Below are 16878 nucleotides of genomic sequence, written 5' to 3'. Positions count from 1 at the left end.
TCTTTTTCATTTTCTAACTTTTTTTGGTATACTAAAGGGTATTTAAAAAAGCTCCTTGATGTTTTAAAATAAAATATGTAAAAATTTAGATTGTTTCAGTTTTCACGATTTTTATTCAAAATACGGTTCCTAACAATTTGAAAAACTATATCATTTAAATGTCCACCATGCCAGGTGGACGTCTACAGGTAAAATCTGACAAACAGTCAAGTTATGAATGCCTCATTGTTGAGAACGATGAGATATCGAATATTGATGTTGAAGTCTGTTCAGCAATACTTTGGGCTACAGCTGTAATTTCTCAACGGAAAGTCCGTTCTTTTCTATTCTCGACAGAACCATTTTCTTGAAATCTTTTCATCAACCTTTGAATTGTCGACTTATTCGGGTGATTATTTCTACCAAAAAAATCACGAATTTTGTTCTTAAAGATCGATCATTTTAATAATAGGTTTAAATGATTTTAACTCTTTGTTCTATCGCGTAAAATTGTACATCTGTCTACTTGACAAATTCCGAAGATGTCATAAGAAAAGGTACTGTCTAAAAATTATTCTGTCTTCTGACATCTAAGCGTCATGTTTAAAAGACCCATTAGAAGTAATGAAATATTTTCAAGGTTTCACCAAATTAGAGAAAGGTGATTACATCATTCCCATGCTTTAAAAAAATCTTTATTTCATTATATTTATTTTTGCCACCTGTCAGTTTTTGTTTTGATTAGCTTTTGATTACCACCTAACCAAAACCCATTTTGCGTTAACTTTAACCTAACCCCAAGTTAACTGATGGATGGGCGCTAAAAAGATAAGGAAAAACCTATTTTAGTTTTTAAACCATTAAAAAATGTTAGTTTAAAAAACTGTTACCTTGAAACAAAAACAAAAAAAAAACAAAAAATTACTCACAAATGCAGGAATACCAAGAAAATTGTTCAAAAACAGTGTCTCCGAAAATGTTTCTTGCTTAATAATTTTAACGGCCTTCAAATAATCTCCCCACATATTTGTCCAGCTCTTTTAATCAAAATAATTTCATAATTTCTTTATTAAAAAAATGCTGTTGTGCAGCTTAAATGAATGCGGGAGATAATTTTTATTGTTTTAGTCAAGCATACAGAAAATTTCATCAGCATATAAACCCGTATATTTAAACAGAGATTAACTGCATGTGCAATAAAAAATATATGAAAATAAAAATAAATAAAAATATTACTCGTAATGCTTCTCGAATTAGCCGAGGCGAATGGCTCTATAATCTGACTTCTTGCTTAAGCACTAAAACTCATTGCTGTTCGAGTGGATTATGTTCCAAAGTCGAATCCTTAAGAATCAATGCAGTTATGTCAATAGAATTTTTCGCCTGTAAGCGCACTTTTTTATTTTAGTTGACTTCAATATGATGTAGCTGAAAGTCTATATTCGTAGTTCTAGTGAAAGGGGGACGGCTGAGAAAAATACCACTACCCAGCTCATAGAATAGAGGTATTGCCTAGAGTTTGTCATTTTAAAGCACAAAATAAACTTAGCTATGCCAGGTCGATAGCCCCAGATACTACTGCAATGTATGGCAATTATTTATAATTTATTTCATATAAATAAATAATAAACTTATCCAATATTTCTAAATTAATGCAATAGATTCATATAGAAGCAAATCAGTTTCTGGTACTTACACCTTGAAAATTTTATTCCCCATTCCGGTTGCGTCATTTTTTTTCGTTGTATAGTTATAGGTGTATACCTCGTATTCTCCAGGGTGATTAATAAAGAACTGCAAAAACAGCAAAAACTGCGCCTTACTGCCGTAGGCTTCACAAGCCGGGCTGTCGCTGGTACTGATGGGTGTTTGGTTGTGCGTTAATAAAAGATTTCGTCTCCAAATTGTAACTAAATAACAAACTGTAGCAGATGACGAAGATTAATAAACTTAGTTGTTTGGTTTTTTTTTTTGTTGATGCAGCCGTAGGCCAATATTAGCAAATTATCCCACACAGGACAATTTGGCACAATACAAGTGTAAGCAAAAAAGCAAGAGCAAGGACGAAGACGTACGGACGGTGAACGGTAGATGGGCACGCACAGAGCGATACAGAGAGCGAGTGAGAGAGAGTGAAGAAAAGCTTTTACTACAGAGCAGCGAACAAAAGCGTTGAGTAGGCGACGTAAACTGTGACACTTGCAGCTCAAGATCGATGACGCGAGATATTTACACGAAGGCGTCTGTTTCTGTTTAAAGAGCGATATTAATTTTCTTTTTTCCGCTTTGTTTTATAGCTGTGACAGGACTTTATTGGTTATTCGGTTTTTTGTATTTTTATTTTTTATGTATGTATGATCGTGCTGCGTATTTCTATTTTATTTTTTTATTTTATTAATTAATTATTAATCGCACGTTAATAATTTTATTTTGATCCTTTGTGATTGGCGCACAAAATGCAAGATAAGATAATACACAAATTCAAATTTTACAAATACAAGCAATACAAAACTTTAAAGAGCGTTGCTGAAATATGCTTTTTCACAAAAAACCAGAAATGCAATAAGATAATCATAGAAGAAAAAATTATTATATGTATTTAATAACACGAAAACCGCAAAAATTCAACGCGAAAAAACCGCCACACGATCGATGGATTGCTAATTTACAAATGAGATGATTTTGAGAGGCCTTTCGTTTATATACGGGACGATAAGCGTGGCTTGGCTATTATAAATTTTAATTTTTTTGCAATGCTTTTTTCCTTTTTTGGTTTCTGCTAATTCTTGTCGTTGTTGTTGTTTTTCTTATTGTTGTACTTGTACCTATTTTTGCGAGTTTTATTGGTTTGTATCAATATTTATAGCCGTCGTTCTTGCTGTTGCTTTAGTTGTTGTAGTTGTTATTTTAGCTTTTTTAATTTGTTGTTCTTTTTGATGGTTTTGTTTTGTTATTTTGTAATTTTTTTTTTTTACTGTTAGTGCTGTGCGTATTCAACGTTGTCAGATATTTCGCAGTGATTACTGCATTGCTGTCATTTAAGTGTGTGTATGTATGTGTGTGTGGCGTAGTATCACTTGTTGTGTTGGTGGCCAGCGCGCTAGCCATTTTACGAGCATTGCCATTTTGACACAAGTACAAAATTATCCAATGTACGAGTATGCAAGTTATCAAGAAGTGTACGACTCTTGTGCCTGTATGCGTGTATTTGCACAAAGTAACAACAGTAAAGTAAAGGTAGACGCGAAGAAGCACTGGAAGAAATAGCGAAAATTCGCGCAAGATTTATTCATACGCAGGCGCACGCGTACACACACTCGCATGCATATGGCCGACTTGTGTTTGTTGTTGGTGGAACATGGCAAATATGAGTTGTTGTAAAGTTATTAAACATTTATGCTTGGATTTCTTTAAGTATGCACTTTGGTGTTGGACCGACCGACCAGCCAACCTACCTCACTAACTCATTAACCGACTGACTTGCTAGACAAGCTCACCAACCAACCAATCAACCAAGCAAACCACGAAGCACCGGATCGTCCATGCAATCAAACTATGCTGCATACTTACATTTGCACATATATAAATCAAACATACAACAGGCACTTAAGTTCAATAACTCGGACACACTTCTACAAACGCTTCAAAAGACTGGCCTCAGCAGCTCAACCCTACTCGAACACCACAGCGCTGCTTAGCAGGCCAGACCACACATTGAACACTAAATAAGTACTCTTAGTTGTTCCTTGCAAATATCAATAGTTGCTATACTATTTTGCCTTCTACGATCGTTCGGTGCAGTTAAGTGACTGCTGATTGCCGCCGATCGCCAAGTGTACCTAGTCGTTGACGATCTGCTGCATACTGCAACAGTGCGTTTCCAATGCGGCGATTGTTGTCTCCAATGCTGCTTGGAGTAGTATTTAAAAATCGCAAAGACCAAATAAAAGCAAAAACAAAGAAATAAAAAAACAACAACAATTATAAGTAAGTGTAACATTTCAACTCGAATTTATTTAAAATATACACAATTGTATGTAGGAATGCAGAATATGCGTATGTATAGGGTTTTCCAAAACGGACGGGTCAATATTGACAGGCCGTGGTAGCGGTGGTGTTGATTTGGCGATGTCTGCCAACATTTTGTATTTGCAAGGAAGTGGTAGGGCTCAGAAAAGGTGATGCGAGACGCTTTATCGAAAATATTGGCCCTCGCAAGCATCGAAAATTGTATGAATAATCCAGCCGGTTTTTCTCGGTGGCTAAGGAAATGGTAAATGGTTATGGAATCATTTTTGTGAAAACCATGTTACGCAGGCACAATGTCAGGTCTTTCTTTTATCTCTTCCCAGGAAAAAGTGTAAACTTATAGTGTGGATATTGACGGGACACTGTCTCACTTCATCGTCCGCGGTCAAACTGAAGCTAGTGCAGAACAATACATGCACAATATGTAATGAAGCCAATGCGAAAAAACTCTGGAACACGTACTCTCTCACTGCCCAGCCTTAGCAAAACACAAATATACTGCTTAGGTTCTGCATAATTTTCAACATTAGAAAGTGTGGCAGATTACTCGTAATGTGTATTGAAGAAAACATGTACCTACATGATCATCCAAGTCTAACCTCCCCTAACCTGTAATCTACGAACCAACCAGAGCCAAAACACTCACAGCGAAGAGCGACTTTGCCTACAAGGAGGCGAAAAGCTGCGCCGAAAACTTGTTTGTATTGTATTGTAAACAAGAAACCAGTATGTCAACAACACTCAAAACTTTCTCATACATGTTTTGCTTGCCTTCCTTCTTCTTCTTTTTCTTCTTCTTCTTAACGTCATAGTCCTGGGTCAACCATTGCTTTCTTCACAGGCTCTTGACATCGTTCTCGTTTTACAGTCACTTCCCTCCAACATTGCACGCGTACTTCATATTTTACCATAAATTTTATTGCAATCAACTTTTTTTTCTTAAACCTTCTTCGAAATGCATTAAAATAAAGAACAAGACAAAAATATTCTTTTTTCACAAACCAAAATATTTTCTGCGATTAATTTTGCTTCGGTAAGCAGCTCAATACATGCCAAAACCAATGGAAGAGGTAAGAAATTAAAAATATATACCTGCTATATAACCTTAAAAATTAATTATAAATGTGGCGCTTTTGCTCCCTTTTTAATGCATCCTTTTAAAACGTTCCATCCATAAATCGAGAGAAATTTAAATTTTATGGAAGCTCAAGTCGTTAGCTATAATAGAAATATGTTAAATTCACGTCCAAAGTCGAAAAAGGTCTGGCCAAACCTGGGTGCCTAACGGAGGGTTAAAGCATTATTTAGGTCTACGCCAATAAGCAGCAATCGACCAATGATCTCATATGATCGCATAATGATCCATAGTAATACCATTAGTTTGGGTTCAAATCCACCCTCTAATTCTCAATTTGGTGAAAGCACTTCGTCTCTCTAATAAACGATGAAATATTGTGGATGGACAGTAGCAGAGGAAGTGTTTAACGCTCTTCACCTCGCCCGCGTTCCTGCAGCTGCGACAGAAATTAATAGAGAGGAACCCAACACATTCTCCGTGTTGGTGATGATACCAGGTACTGTACAAATGGAAGGTCGGTCTTAACTACTGAGAGACCTAGTTCATTGTTCAGAGGACAGATCTGGCTAGTTACCTCATAACCTCAAACTACTACTGGCCTGCGCGAGAGAGATGCCCACGTACTGGTGATTAACATCGCCAGTTCATTCGCGCTGCAATTTCCAGGAATGTCTTTTTATCCAGGGACCCAAGCAACGTTCGTGGTGAACTGCTCAGCTAGCTCATATAGAATAGCTATACATTCAATTGCTACTTTAGAAGAAGCATTTTGACACTGCAGGGGTTTTACGGCGTATGGCGCAGAAGCGTGGACGATAACAACATCCGATGAAGCGACGCTTGGAGTGTTGAAGAGAAAGAAACTGCGCAAGATTTTTGGACCTTTACACGACATAGACATAGCGACATAGACATAGCGCAGCGCATAAAGATCCAGTGGATACGCTGGCTGGGTCATGTCGTCTGAATGGATACAAACGCTCCGGCTCTGAAAATATTCTATGCGGTGCCAGCTGGTGGTAGCAGTGGAAGAGGAAGGCCTCCTCTGCGTTGGAAAGATCAGGTGGAGAAGGACTTCACTTCATGAGCTTCACTTGGTGTGTCTAACTGGCGCCTGTTAGCACGAGAAAGAAACGACTGGCGCGCTTTGTTAAACTCGGCCAAAATCGCGTAAGCGGTAATCGCGCGAATTAAGAAGAAGAAAGGATGTTATGGCAGCTTGAGTATCAGAGAAGGTCAGCTATGCTGCAACAGGCGAACGTCTGACCCACAACACAGGCTACACTACAGACAAGGGTTCTGCTGCAGCACTTCTGATTGGATGCCACCTCCGACCCTTTTATTTAATCTAGAGCCGTCAGTGAAGATAGTCAGTTTTCCCCAAGTCTTTTTCTTATAAATCTTCCACAGCCAGAAATATGCAACACAAAACAGCTGTTAAGTTTTATATTTATTTTCTATTATATCTGGGGCTATCGGCCTTATCAAATAAAAAAGAATTTCCTTAGTACCCACTTACATTTCATTTCGATGCGCCCTTATTGGAGAACCTTATAATTATGCCCTAAAAAGGAGTTCGACAAGGCAGCGGCGGACGAATACAATAAAATGTCGAGATAGTGGGGTAAATCTACTATCCACAATCATATATGTATGCAACATAATATATAATGTTACTTACATATACACATACAGTGGCGATCAAAATAATAGCAGCGCGACATATAACCAGCTTCCAACATTCGTTATATGGAAGGAAATCAATAATAGTCAAAAAAAGAAAAAAATGATCAAAAATCAACTCAAATTTTGAGCCACTTTATATATATAAAATAATATACCAAGTGCGTACTCAGAGTTTTTCTAAGATGCTGACGAAAAAGCATCAAATTTTAAAGAAAATTTTTTAAATTTTAAAATTTTGCACAAAAGTTGAGACGGTTCATTCAAAACTTAGCAAACTGTCGTGTTATTAATATTTTGACAGCGACTGTACCTATGTACACACATACATGAAATTGTAGTCACGTGGGAAATACCAGGAACGCACACATGTTGCGTATGAGTACTTAGTATGTGTTAAAAGGCAAGCAAGTGGCACCGAGAGTCAATCCTATAAGTACTTCCAGTTTATTAAAAAAAAAAACAAAAGTGCTATTATCTCAAGTAGTGGATGCCTGATTAAGACGGCCTATTTTGAATTCAGCGAAATTTTTTTTTTCGTTTGTCGGTTTACAGCGTCATTGTTAAGATTAGGGATATTGTGAAAATCCACTTTCGAAATGGTGACAGTTTTGCAGCGACAGTTTGAAAATGTCGTTATGCTTTTCTCTGCGCCGGTGTGAATTGGCCGTCAAGATTCTGCGCTTTGACGGCAACAAATTTCTTTATTTCTCGCATTTTGACAGAAAATCAAAAAAAAGGGCATTAAATGAGGCGCCAGCGTCGTTCGAGTCTGGTGCTACTTCTGGCATTGCAAAAGAATGAAGAATGGTTTGCAGTAACTAGAAATCAAAACATCCCAATATTAAAGAGCAAAATAATGGAGTTTGCAAAGCGATTTGGGCGATGAACATTTGAAGGCAAGCAAAGGTTGGCTAGTAAGTAATGTAACTGGGTTATATACCATCCCAATGGCAATGCGTAAGAGTAGTATTTATTCCGAAACCAGGAAAAGATGACTATTCCCTAGCAAAAAGTTTTAGACCAATCAGTTTGACATCGTTCATGTTGAAAAGTCTGGAACGAGTGGTGGAGAAACATATTCGAGTGGAGGTATTGCCGAGAAGTCCACTTAGTAGAAATCAACACGCTTATCAGAGTGGAAAATCATGTGAATCAGCCTTACACGATCTTGTTAGTGGAGATACAGGAGCTCGGTTTTCACATCCAAGCATATGCAGACGACGTCTGTGCGCTAACATCAGATAAATCCTTAAGGAGGCTTTGCACGAAAGTGCAGAGGATTCTTCACAAAATCGATGACTGGTGCATGAGACAAGGTCTTTCCGTTAACCCGAACAAAACAACCATAATCTTGTTTACGAGAAAACGGAAATTGGACACTGAAAGGTTTGACACTTGGTCTTTCCAACGAAGTTAAATATCTAGGAGTAATCTTGGATAAGAAGCTGACTTGGGAGGCACACGTTTCACTGAAGGTGAATCGTGCATTGAAGATTTTCCAGCAATGCCGTAGAGCCTTTGGCAAAACTTGGGGTCTGAAACCCGCTGTGGTCCTGTGGATATACACAGCACTTATCAGACAAATCATCACTTACGCTTCTGTGGTCTGGTGGCGACGGAGCATGGTTAAGTCCACAATCCGGGAACTATACAGGCTGCAAAGAAGTGTATGTTTATGCATCACGGGTGCCATGAGTACAACCTCTGGTGATGCCCTGAATGCTATGCTTGATTTGCTCCCCCTGGATCTTAAGATACAACAGGAAGCAATAAAAGCAATGTGTAGACTCCATAAATATGGTTTCTGGCACGAAGATGGAACTTCGGGACACAGAGAAATCTTTAAGTTTCTGTCGGAGCAGTATCCACTGTTTTTGGCACCTAAAGATGACCTGATACCCTTAGTTTCATTCGGAAGGAAATTTGATGTCAGATTTCCATTGCGTGAGCAATGGAGCAATCCAGAATGCATGCAGGGAGGTTTGACAGATATTTTCTTTACCGATGGGTCCAAGACTGAAATAGGTTCTGGAGCCGGATGGTACTTAAACGATAGTAATAAGTATCACTATGCTGTGGGGGGAATGGCAACTGTTTTCCAAACAGAAGTTTTTGCCATCCTAAAAGTAGCCGAATGGATAATCGAGAGGAGATGGAGCGGGAAACAGATTGGAGTCTTCAGTGACAGTCAGGCTGCATTGAAGACCCTGGAGAACGCGAAGCAAACCTCAAAGATTGTTCAAGAATGTAAGAAGAAGCTTAATTCTGTCGCAAGACAATACAGGCTTGTACTTATATGGGTTCCGGGACACTCCGGTGTTCAAGGAAACGAAATTGCCGACGAATTGGCCAACCGTGGATCAGCGGTGCCCCCACAGGGGCCAGAGCCAATAATCGGAATCAGTTCCGCAGGAATCAAAAATTGGATCAGCGATTATGTAGGCAATCTACATAAAGAGCGATGGTCCGGTCTAGAACGCTGCAGAACTGCAAAGTGTTTTGTGACAAGTCCGAACAGAAAACTGTCAAACTCTCTACTAAAACTTAGAAGGAAAGACATTCGGTTGATGGTCGGCATCATTTCAGGACACAACCCATGGGGTCAGCATATGACCACCATTGGAATCATCGAGGACCCGGTATGCCTGTCGTGCTTGGAGGAGGCGGATAGCACTGAGCACTTTCTCTGTGAGTGTCCTGCCTTTGCTAGAGCACGACTACGAGTATTGGGTTCCGATGTCATGAGAATGAGTAATATTCGTTCTCTAAAACTGGAGGATGTTTACAGATTTGCCAAAGAATCTGGAAAATTCTCACAGGACTAACTATCTCTTTCTCTGTCTCTATTCTTCTCTATCCCTTTCTCTGATACTTTTCTCCCTCCCTTCTTGACTATCTACCCCCTTTCCAGAGCTTTAAATACAATGGGCTCTTTAGCCTGAGTGTTTTAGGAGCCACCAAATCTCCTGGTGCTCCTTGGCTCGACCTTTTCAAATTCAATTCAATGTAACTGGGTACGTTGCTTATTTTAGACATTGCGTGAGCCACAGAAAAGTGTGTGGAACGTCATTATTTTTGCTGACGAGTGAAAAATATAAAACTACACTTTTGTCGAATTTACTAGAGAAGTAAAATGAATGCGATATTTTTAACGCGGATGAAACAGCTTTGTTCTTTAAATGTTTAACAGATAAAAAATTGGCTTTTAAGAACGAAAAGTCTCATGAAAATAAAGTAAACAGCGAGTTACATTAATGGTGGCAGCGAATATGAATGACTCAGAAAAGCTCAAAATTCTTTTGATTGGAAGAAGTAACAGACCTGGACGCTTTCGTGGTATTAATTGGTTATCCGTTGATTAAAAAGTATATTCCACGGCATGAATGATCGCGCAACTTTTTGAAGAATGGATTTTGAAACTGGATAAACACTTTAAACATGGAAAGCGAAAGGTGTTAATCGTCTTGTTCGTCGATACCCAAAAGCCGTAGAAAATAAACTGAAATCTATTAAATTGGTGTTCTTCCCACCGAATGTGACCTCCAAATTGCAACCACTTGGCTATGGTGTCATTCAAAATATGAAGTGCCACTATCATAGCGGGATCGTAAAATAAGCCCCAAGACGTATGGAGGAAAACAATAGACAGGATGTTACACCTATTGATCAATTATACCCTATGATCACAAAATACCGGAAATGTTTAAATAAAACAAAACAGAGTTAAATTTCAGGCAAATTTATTTTATCTCCTTCAAAATATGAATCGTCTGAAGCAACACACATGTGCCAATGTTTAACCCAGTCCTCCATGCACGCCTGGTAGGCCGACGAAGGGATGGCCTGCAGCTCCTTCGTCGCATTCTCTTTGATCTCCTCTATCGACTGAAATCTAGTTCCACGAAGTGGTAACTTCAACTTGGGAAACAAAATGAAGTCGCACGGCTTGCACAATGGTATTTACTTGGAGTTTGGTCAAATAATCCAGCACAATTTGGGCTCGGTGCGATGGTGTGTTATCATCATGTAAAATTCAAGAATTGTTTGCCCACATTTCCGGCCGTTTGCGACGTACAGCATCTCTCAAAGGCTTCAAAACGGATAAATAAGACAGATGTGTGTCTTAGAGTCCTACCAACATAAGAACAAAATATGGACCGGTCGGTTATCATGTGCGCGGTTCGTTTAAATTAAACATTCCCGGTACTTTTTGATCATAGGGTATTAACAAAAGCATCGAATATTGACGTTGGTAGACAAATCTTACAAAATTGTAGTTTTTTGAAAAGTTAAGAATATTTTATAACTCGAATTGTCTATAAGTTGAACATTTTCATTGGATAATGCTGGTTCGAGTTATAAAAGTTCGACTGTATAACTTAAATTATAGCATAAAACATTACGAAAGTTTTAATCCCAGTGGGTATGCCTAGAAATCTTGAGATCCTGGGCTTACATTAAAAATATCCTCAAAATAAATCCTATTCCCACATATTGACATCCCTAGTCTACCACTGTAGCATAATGGATTTTTGCCTGAATACTATTCGGGATGGAGCCCCGTTGCGCAACCCACTGACTGGTCATGAAACACCATACGATAGGAAAGGTTTTGTATATTAACAGTCAGCCTCGGCAGGCAGTGGCAAGCCTGCGAGTATATTTCTGACATCAAAGAATACCTCATAAAAACCCAACTGCTAATCGGAGACGACATGAAACTGTAGTTATCTCCATTTGTGGAACAACAACAAGACGAACACCACAAAATTTAATGAGGAGCTCGGCCAAGCAACTGACTAATAATGTACTATACACAGTAAAAAATGATGGTTTATATTTAATACCAGTTGCTATTGAATTTATACAATTTTGGAATTAAATTTGATTTTTAATTCTAAAAAGTTTTATTTTAAGACGATGAAATATTCTTGCAATTATTTTAAATCCAAAATGGGTTTTTAACAAAACTTTAATTGGTGCTGAGCGTTGCGTTTTTGAAATTTAATACCTATTAGATTTAACGTAAGACCAAAAAAACATTAAAATGCTCTCTTTAATGTTTCAAGCTATTTTGGTTTCAGTTTAAGTTTCAATTATATTCAATTTAAAATTTATTGGTTTAAAAGTAAAACCAAAAAAGTATTAAAAAATTTTCTCACTCTCAATTAATTTTAATGTACTCTGAACTTTAGTATTATTTGCTTTAAAGTAAACCAAGAAAGTAATATATTAAAAAATTCTCTCACTCTCTGCCACTCACTCACTCTCAGTGTCATTTTTTCCACTATTCTAGAAGCATGTTTTGAAAAGTGAAATACCACGCGGAAGAAAAGCGACGATAGCGAGGTAATTTCTGAAGAAGATCTTCGTTTTTTTCAAAACTGCATAGTTAAAGACGAACTGAATCTGGTGCAGCAGAAATTGCGAGAAACGTTAAAATCGAGACAAAAATTTATCGCAACTGCGTGGAATGTTTTGGAAATATGAAAGCAGTGTGGAACAAATTTTTATTGCTGCGAGTGGCAGTTCTAATTTGGGAAACTGTACAGAATGGACGTCTGAAGTAATACCTTATTTGATTTGCTTAAAGTTGCTGCCATCCACTGCCAGTGGACGCGAACAAAAAAAAGCAAAATTCCAAAAATCTGTCGACAGCTTTATTTTTGAAAACGTAATTTACTATAAATTTTTTGTTCTTAATGGGCATAAATAAAAAAATTTGTTTTTACAGCTTAGAAGAATATAAAATAACGTCTGGTCAGCCCACAATCGTTGGACAAGACAAAGCCACAATTTGCCAATATTTTATAACAATTGATGGTAAGAAGATAGCAGTTCCCGAGCATTATGAATTTAGGCAAGTTTTTGACTTGTATTTTAAAGCATTTTACGTATTTAATATACAGTTTGATGTAACTTATATATATGTTGTCGATAACGAAATTTACTTAAGTTTAGAAATCTTTGTCACTAAGGAATTTAATTCCATTTTGCAGTGTTATGAAATTATTTCAACAGATCTTTCAGAACTATATTAATTAAATTTAATAGCCTTAAAAATGTAAAACCATTTGAAGTGTACTTTATAGATTTAAAAATGTTTTTATTAATTCCATGTGAAATTATAGAATAAAATTTAAATATGTATTATTATTTCACTTATGTATATAAATTTATGTCATTTTAAATAAAACGTAAATTTTTATTTAAAAAATTTGTTTTTTTTTTTTGTTTTGAGGATTCGTCAACAATGTACTAAATCTACTACAATTTTGGTTTGGATTCAATTCCTTTTTGGAGTTAAAATATCATTCAAGGGTTTACTTTCAATTCCAAGAAAGTTCTACATTCAATTCAATTTTGGATTAACTTTAATTCTAATTATTATTAAATTTATTTCAATTCTCGTATAAAGTCAAAACCATTTTAGCTTTATTTTTAAACCCTTAAAAGTATATAATTTAGTCTCATTCTTGGTTTTTTAAAGATAATATTTTAATTAACTTCTCTCTCTCTCTTTTCTGAAACCGGAATGGCTTTAATATTATACTTTCTGGAATTGTTATATATAAACACCAAATTGGTATTAATATTAAACTAAAATTTTTACTGTGTATGCACCAAATATACGGCATCCCTAGCGAGATGTAAGGCGTTTCCGTAGAGGCATTCGTTTGAGATTACCATTTATTTTAAATACACTTCAAATTAAATTTTTTAATACTTTTTTTAAATTTAAAATTGAAAGTTGTGCGTCTTTTAGGCATTTAATCCGGAAAAAATGTTGAATAAGCAAAGCTTAGGCTTTCGGGTACCATTTTCTTATAATTTATAGCTACATTTCATTCACAAGTTCGTTATAAGAAAAATTGGTTATAAAATATATTGGCATTCACTCCTTCTTTTGACATATCAAGGCCAGCGAAATGATCAAAAGCTCCACTACGCCATGCGCCGATCATTCAGCATGCTCGCTTGCCGTTATTGTGTATATGCATATGTGCAAATGTATGTGTATGTGCGTTCAATAACTGTATATGCATGTGTATGTGTGTGCAATAACTAAAAAGGCACAATCACTCACTATAACTATAAGACAAGTCCACATATAGACTAGCAAAACACTAGCAATGTTTAGTTAGTTGGTTGAAAATTCCTCAGGCACTATAACAACAAAATTGGTTTAGTAGTAAAAAAAATAAGACCAAGATAACTATAAAAGTTGCAAATTGTTAATGGAATAAAGAATAGCTGCAATGACAGTGGCTACAAGAGCAGCAGCAACAACAACAACAACAACTAACGGGCTAACTTCATAGCCAAACCGATTTGACTTTTTTTTAAGAAAATCAACATTTTCTTACTCCAGCGCAAGCTTCGACGAGCAACTCATATTTAGCGCATTTTCTTGGGTCAACCAAATGAGTATCACAATCAATACCCCCGTACGATTCGAATCTTTTTATACAACTTTTGTTTTGGTAGTACGAAGAAGAAGAAACATAAGCAATTTGTTACTTGCTTTCACAAGAATTATGTATTGGCTTCAAGGCATTCGGTATAAATAAAAAAAGAATTCTGACGATTACTTCATTTGAAGGAAAACACAGAGTAGGACTCAATCGTTAAAATAACTACATATATGTAGATGCATTCTAGACTACATTTGCATTGAAGATGAAGGACCTGTAAATGACACACATTTTCAAGAAAAAGAGAATTTCTACTGAAAATAGTCGTTTTTCAAGAGCTAATCAGTTTCAAGTGCTGTAATAATTCATGCCTAATAGCGTAGCATTAACATTTTTTTTGATGAAAAAACCTCATTCAGCATGAAATGTGGCTCCGAAGCAATAATTAAAGGTGATGTAAGAAGTCTAATATACACCCTGTGTCGGCCATCTCGAGCTACTTAAAAAATCCGTGATGTCCTCTTTGGAAAAACTATTTTTTTACTTCCGAGCAAATTCTAAAAAAAAAAATTACTCAGAAGCATAGAAATTAAAACTTTTACTAAAAAGTTAGCAGGCATTACTATTTTTGTTGCACAAAACGTGAGCAAAAGGGGACATTCAATTTACTCATGTCTTAAAAGACAAAATGAAAACAAAAGCTTAGGTAAAATCGTGCGGCACTTCATTCAAACCAGGCAAAGAAGTTTGCGTCCGTCTAGTGCGAAGTTGTCTAGTGATGCTTTTCCGATGCCTATTGAAATTTTGCGTTGCTGGTATGAGCCCGAGACGGCCCATCTTTTGGTTGACGCTTCTACGCAAACAGAGTAAATCATTTTATATTTAAAATTTTGATTGTCGTATGTTTCACATGGTAAAAAGAAATTGGCCCATCTTAAGTAACGAAACTTGATAAATTCAAATCCAACGTCAGCCGAACACTTTCTGAGGGGCAGATTAAAAAGTTGGAAGGCCCAATCTAAAAAACACAATTCATTGGGCTTGGCACGATATGGCACATGACATATGTACATACATATGTAGGTCCTCTAAGAATGAGACAAATATATTTTCTGTGGGAAACTTATTGTTTTTAAGCTATGTATTGTAAAACCTCCGAGTGTATTTCTGCCATGAAAAAGCTCCTCATAAAAACTATTTGCCGCTCGGAGTCGGCTTAAAATTTTAGATCCCTTCATTTGTGGAACAAGAGCAAGACGCACGGCACAAATAGGCGAAGGAGTTCAGCCAAACACTTAACTGCACGCCAATTATTTATTTAGTTTAATCACTTGTCGGAGCTACCAATTACAAAAGGCTGCACTGCCAAAGTAATAACTAAAAACAAGACCAACATAACGGATCATAAACTGAACCAATTCTCTAGCAGGATCAGGTCGTTGTTGTTGCGTTTGCTTTGCGCGAAAAATTTGTGTCCGGATCCTGATCCTTGACCATCGAAGCACAGCGTTAACTAATTTTATTTACAAGTTTTGTTGTTGTAAATTTTATGAGCTGTATTTTTTAACAACTTTCGTGTTTGAAGTTCAACGATCACGGCGATGTACCGATTAGACTCTTAGATAAGATTTGACTTTTATCGACTTTTATTTGTTAGATTTTGTTAAAAGTTATAACTTTTTGAAATACGTTTTAAACCGTTATGTTATGCGCGTTTTTTTATTTGTATTTTTTTATTCGTAAAATAATAATAAACTTTTTTTGTGTAAATAATAATAAACGTTGCGCAAAGGGAAAATAGTTTCCTTAACAGGCATCGCTTTTGCTGACTCTATAACTAATGACGCGTCCTTCTACGTATTTTTATTGTTTTTTTTTTTTACACATTGTTTTAGTCACTTACTTTATGTAAAAACGCATGCGCCCATCAAATGTTTGTTAATCTCATTTTAATCGCTTTCGATAAGTGTCTTTCTTGCTGCCAAGACTCTTACTTTATTGCTTCATGGATCACACTAAAACCACACTTGTATGTGCATATATATACTCTATGTATGTATATTTACATTTATTTAATTATACATATGTGTGTATGTATGCGTACGTTGTATACACTTAAGATACTAACTTGTTTTAAATGCACATATTCGGTATTTATAAAATTCGTACCACCATCACAAAGAAAACATACACATATATACGTATGTATGTATAATAATGATAATAAACGTAAAAACAGATTACAAATTTCGGTCCAAACAACCGTTCACCCGTCAGCAGTCGCGTTCAAACGACGACTGTTTCACAGCACGACAAACCACAGCTCTTTTATTCATTATTTCGAGTGGCACATGGAGTTATGGCGGAAAGGCCCTAACCACCCACCTTCACATACAAACGTACTCATAAAAAAAACACAAAAAACTGGCTTAGAACACAACTAAAGCGGTACTAACTACTCGACTAGTTAGCAAGTGATATCCACTAGCGTAATCAAAAATGAGTGTATCAGCATGCATGCATGTATGTATGTGTGTATGTGCACACGCCAAGTACCTCATACTCGCTGCACTTGCTTGGTACAAGCCAACTGTCAAACCGTCAAGCGTATAAAGTCAGAGTCAGTTTTACATGAATGTATGTGCGTACGTATGTTGTGGAGCTGTGCTGTAGCTCTCGATGCGCTCAATA

The 16878-nt window shown here is 36.6% G+C and overlaps 1 protein-coding gene across 2 annotated transcripts in view; it reads right to left on the bottom strand.

Moving 5' to 3' along the window:
• Nucleotides 1-16476, bottom strand: part of LOC129247428 (putative inorganic phosphate cotransporter) — a 61618-nt gene extending 45142 nt beyond the window's left edge. Inside the window, exons 1-2 of one of the 2 annotated variants that reach the window (XM_054886557.1) lie at nt 16316-16476; nt 1676-1901 (exon numbers count right to left, since the gene is read on the bottom strand). In XM_054886557.1, the coding sequence (XP_054742532.1) occupies nt 1676-1712 (37 nt within the window). In that variant the 5' untranslated portion in view covers nt 1713-1901; nt 16316-16476. Of the gene's footprint in view, nt 1-1675; nt 1902-16253; nt 16273-16315 lie in introns of those variants that run through there. The other variant, XM_054886558.1, reaches the window with a different exon arrangement.
• Nucleotides 16477-16878: the final 402 nt, after the last annotated feature.

This window comes from Anastrepha obliqua, chromosome 5 (genome assembly GCF_027943255.1).
Source record: "Anastrepha obliqua isolate idAnaObli1 chromosome 5, idAnaObli1_1.0, whole genome shotgun sequence".
Lineage (NCBI taxonomy): Eukaryota > Metazoa > Arthropoda > Insecta > Diptera > Tephritidae > Anastrepha > Anastrepha obliqua.
This window is presented reverse-complemented; position numbering and strand designations above follow the sequence as displayed.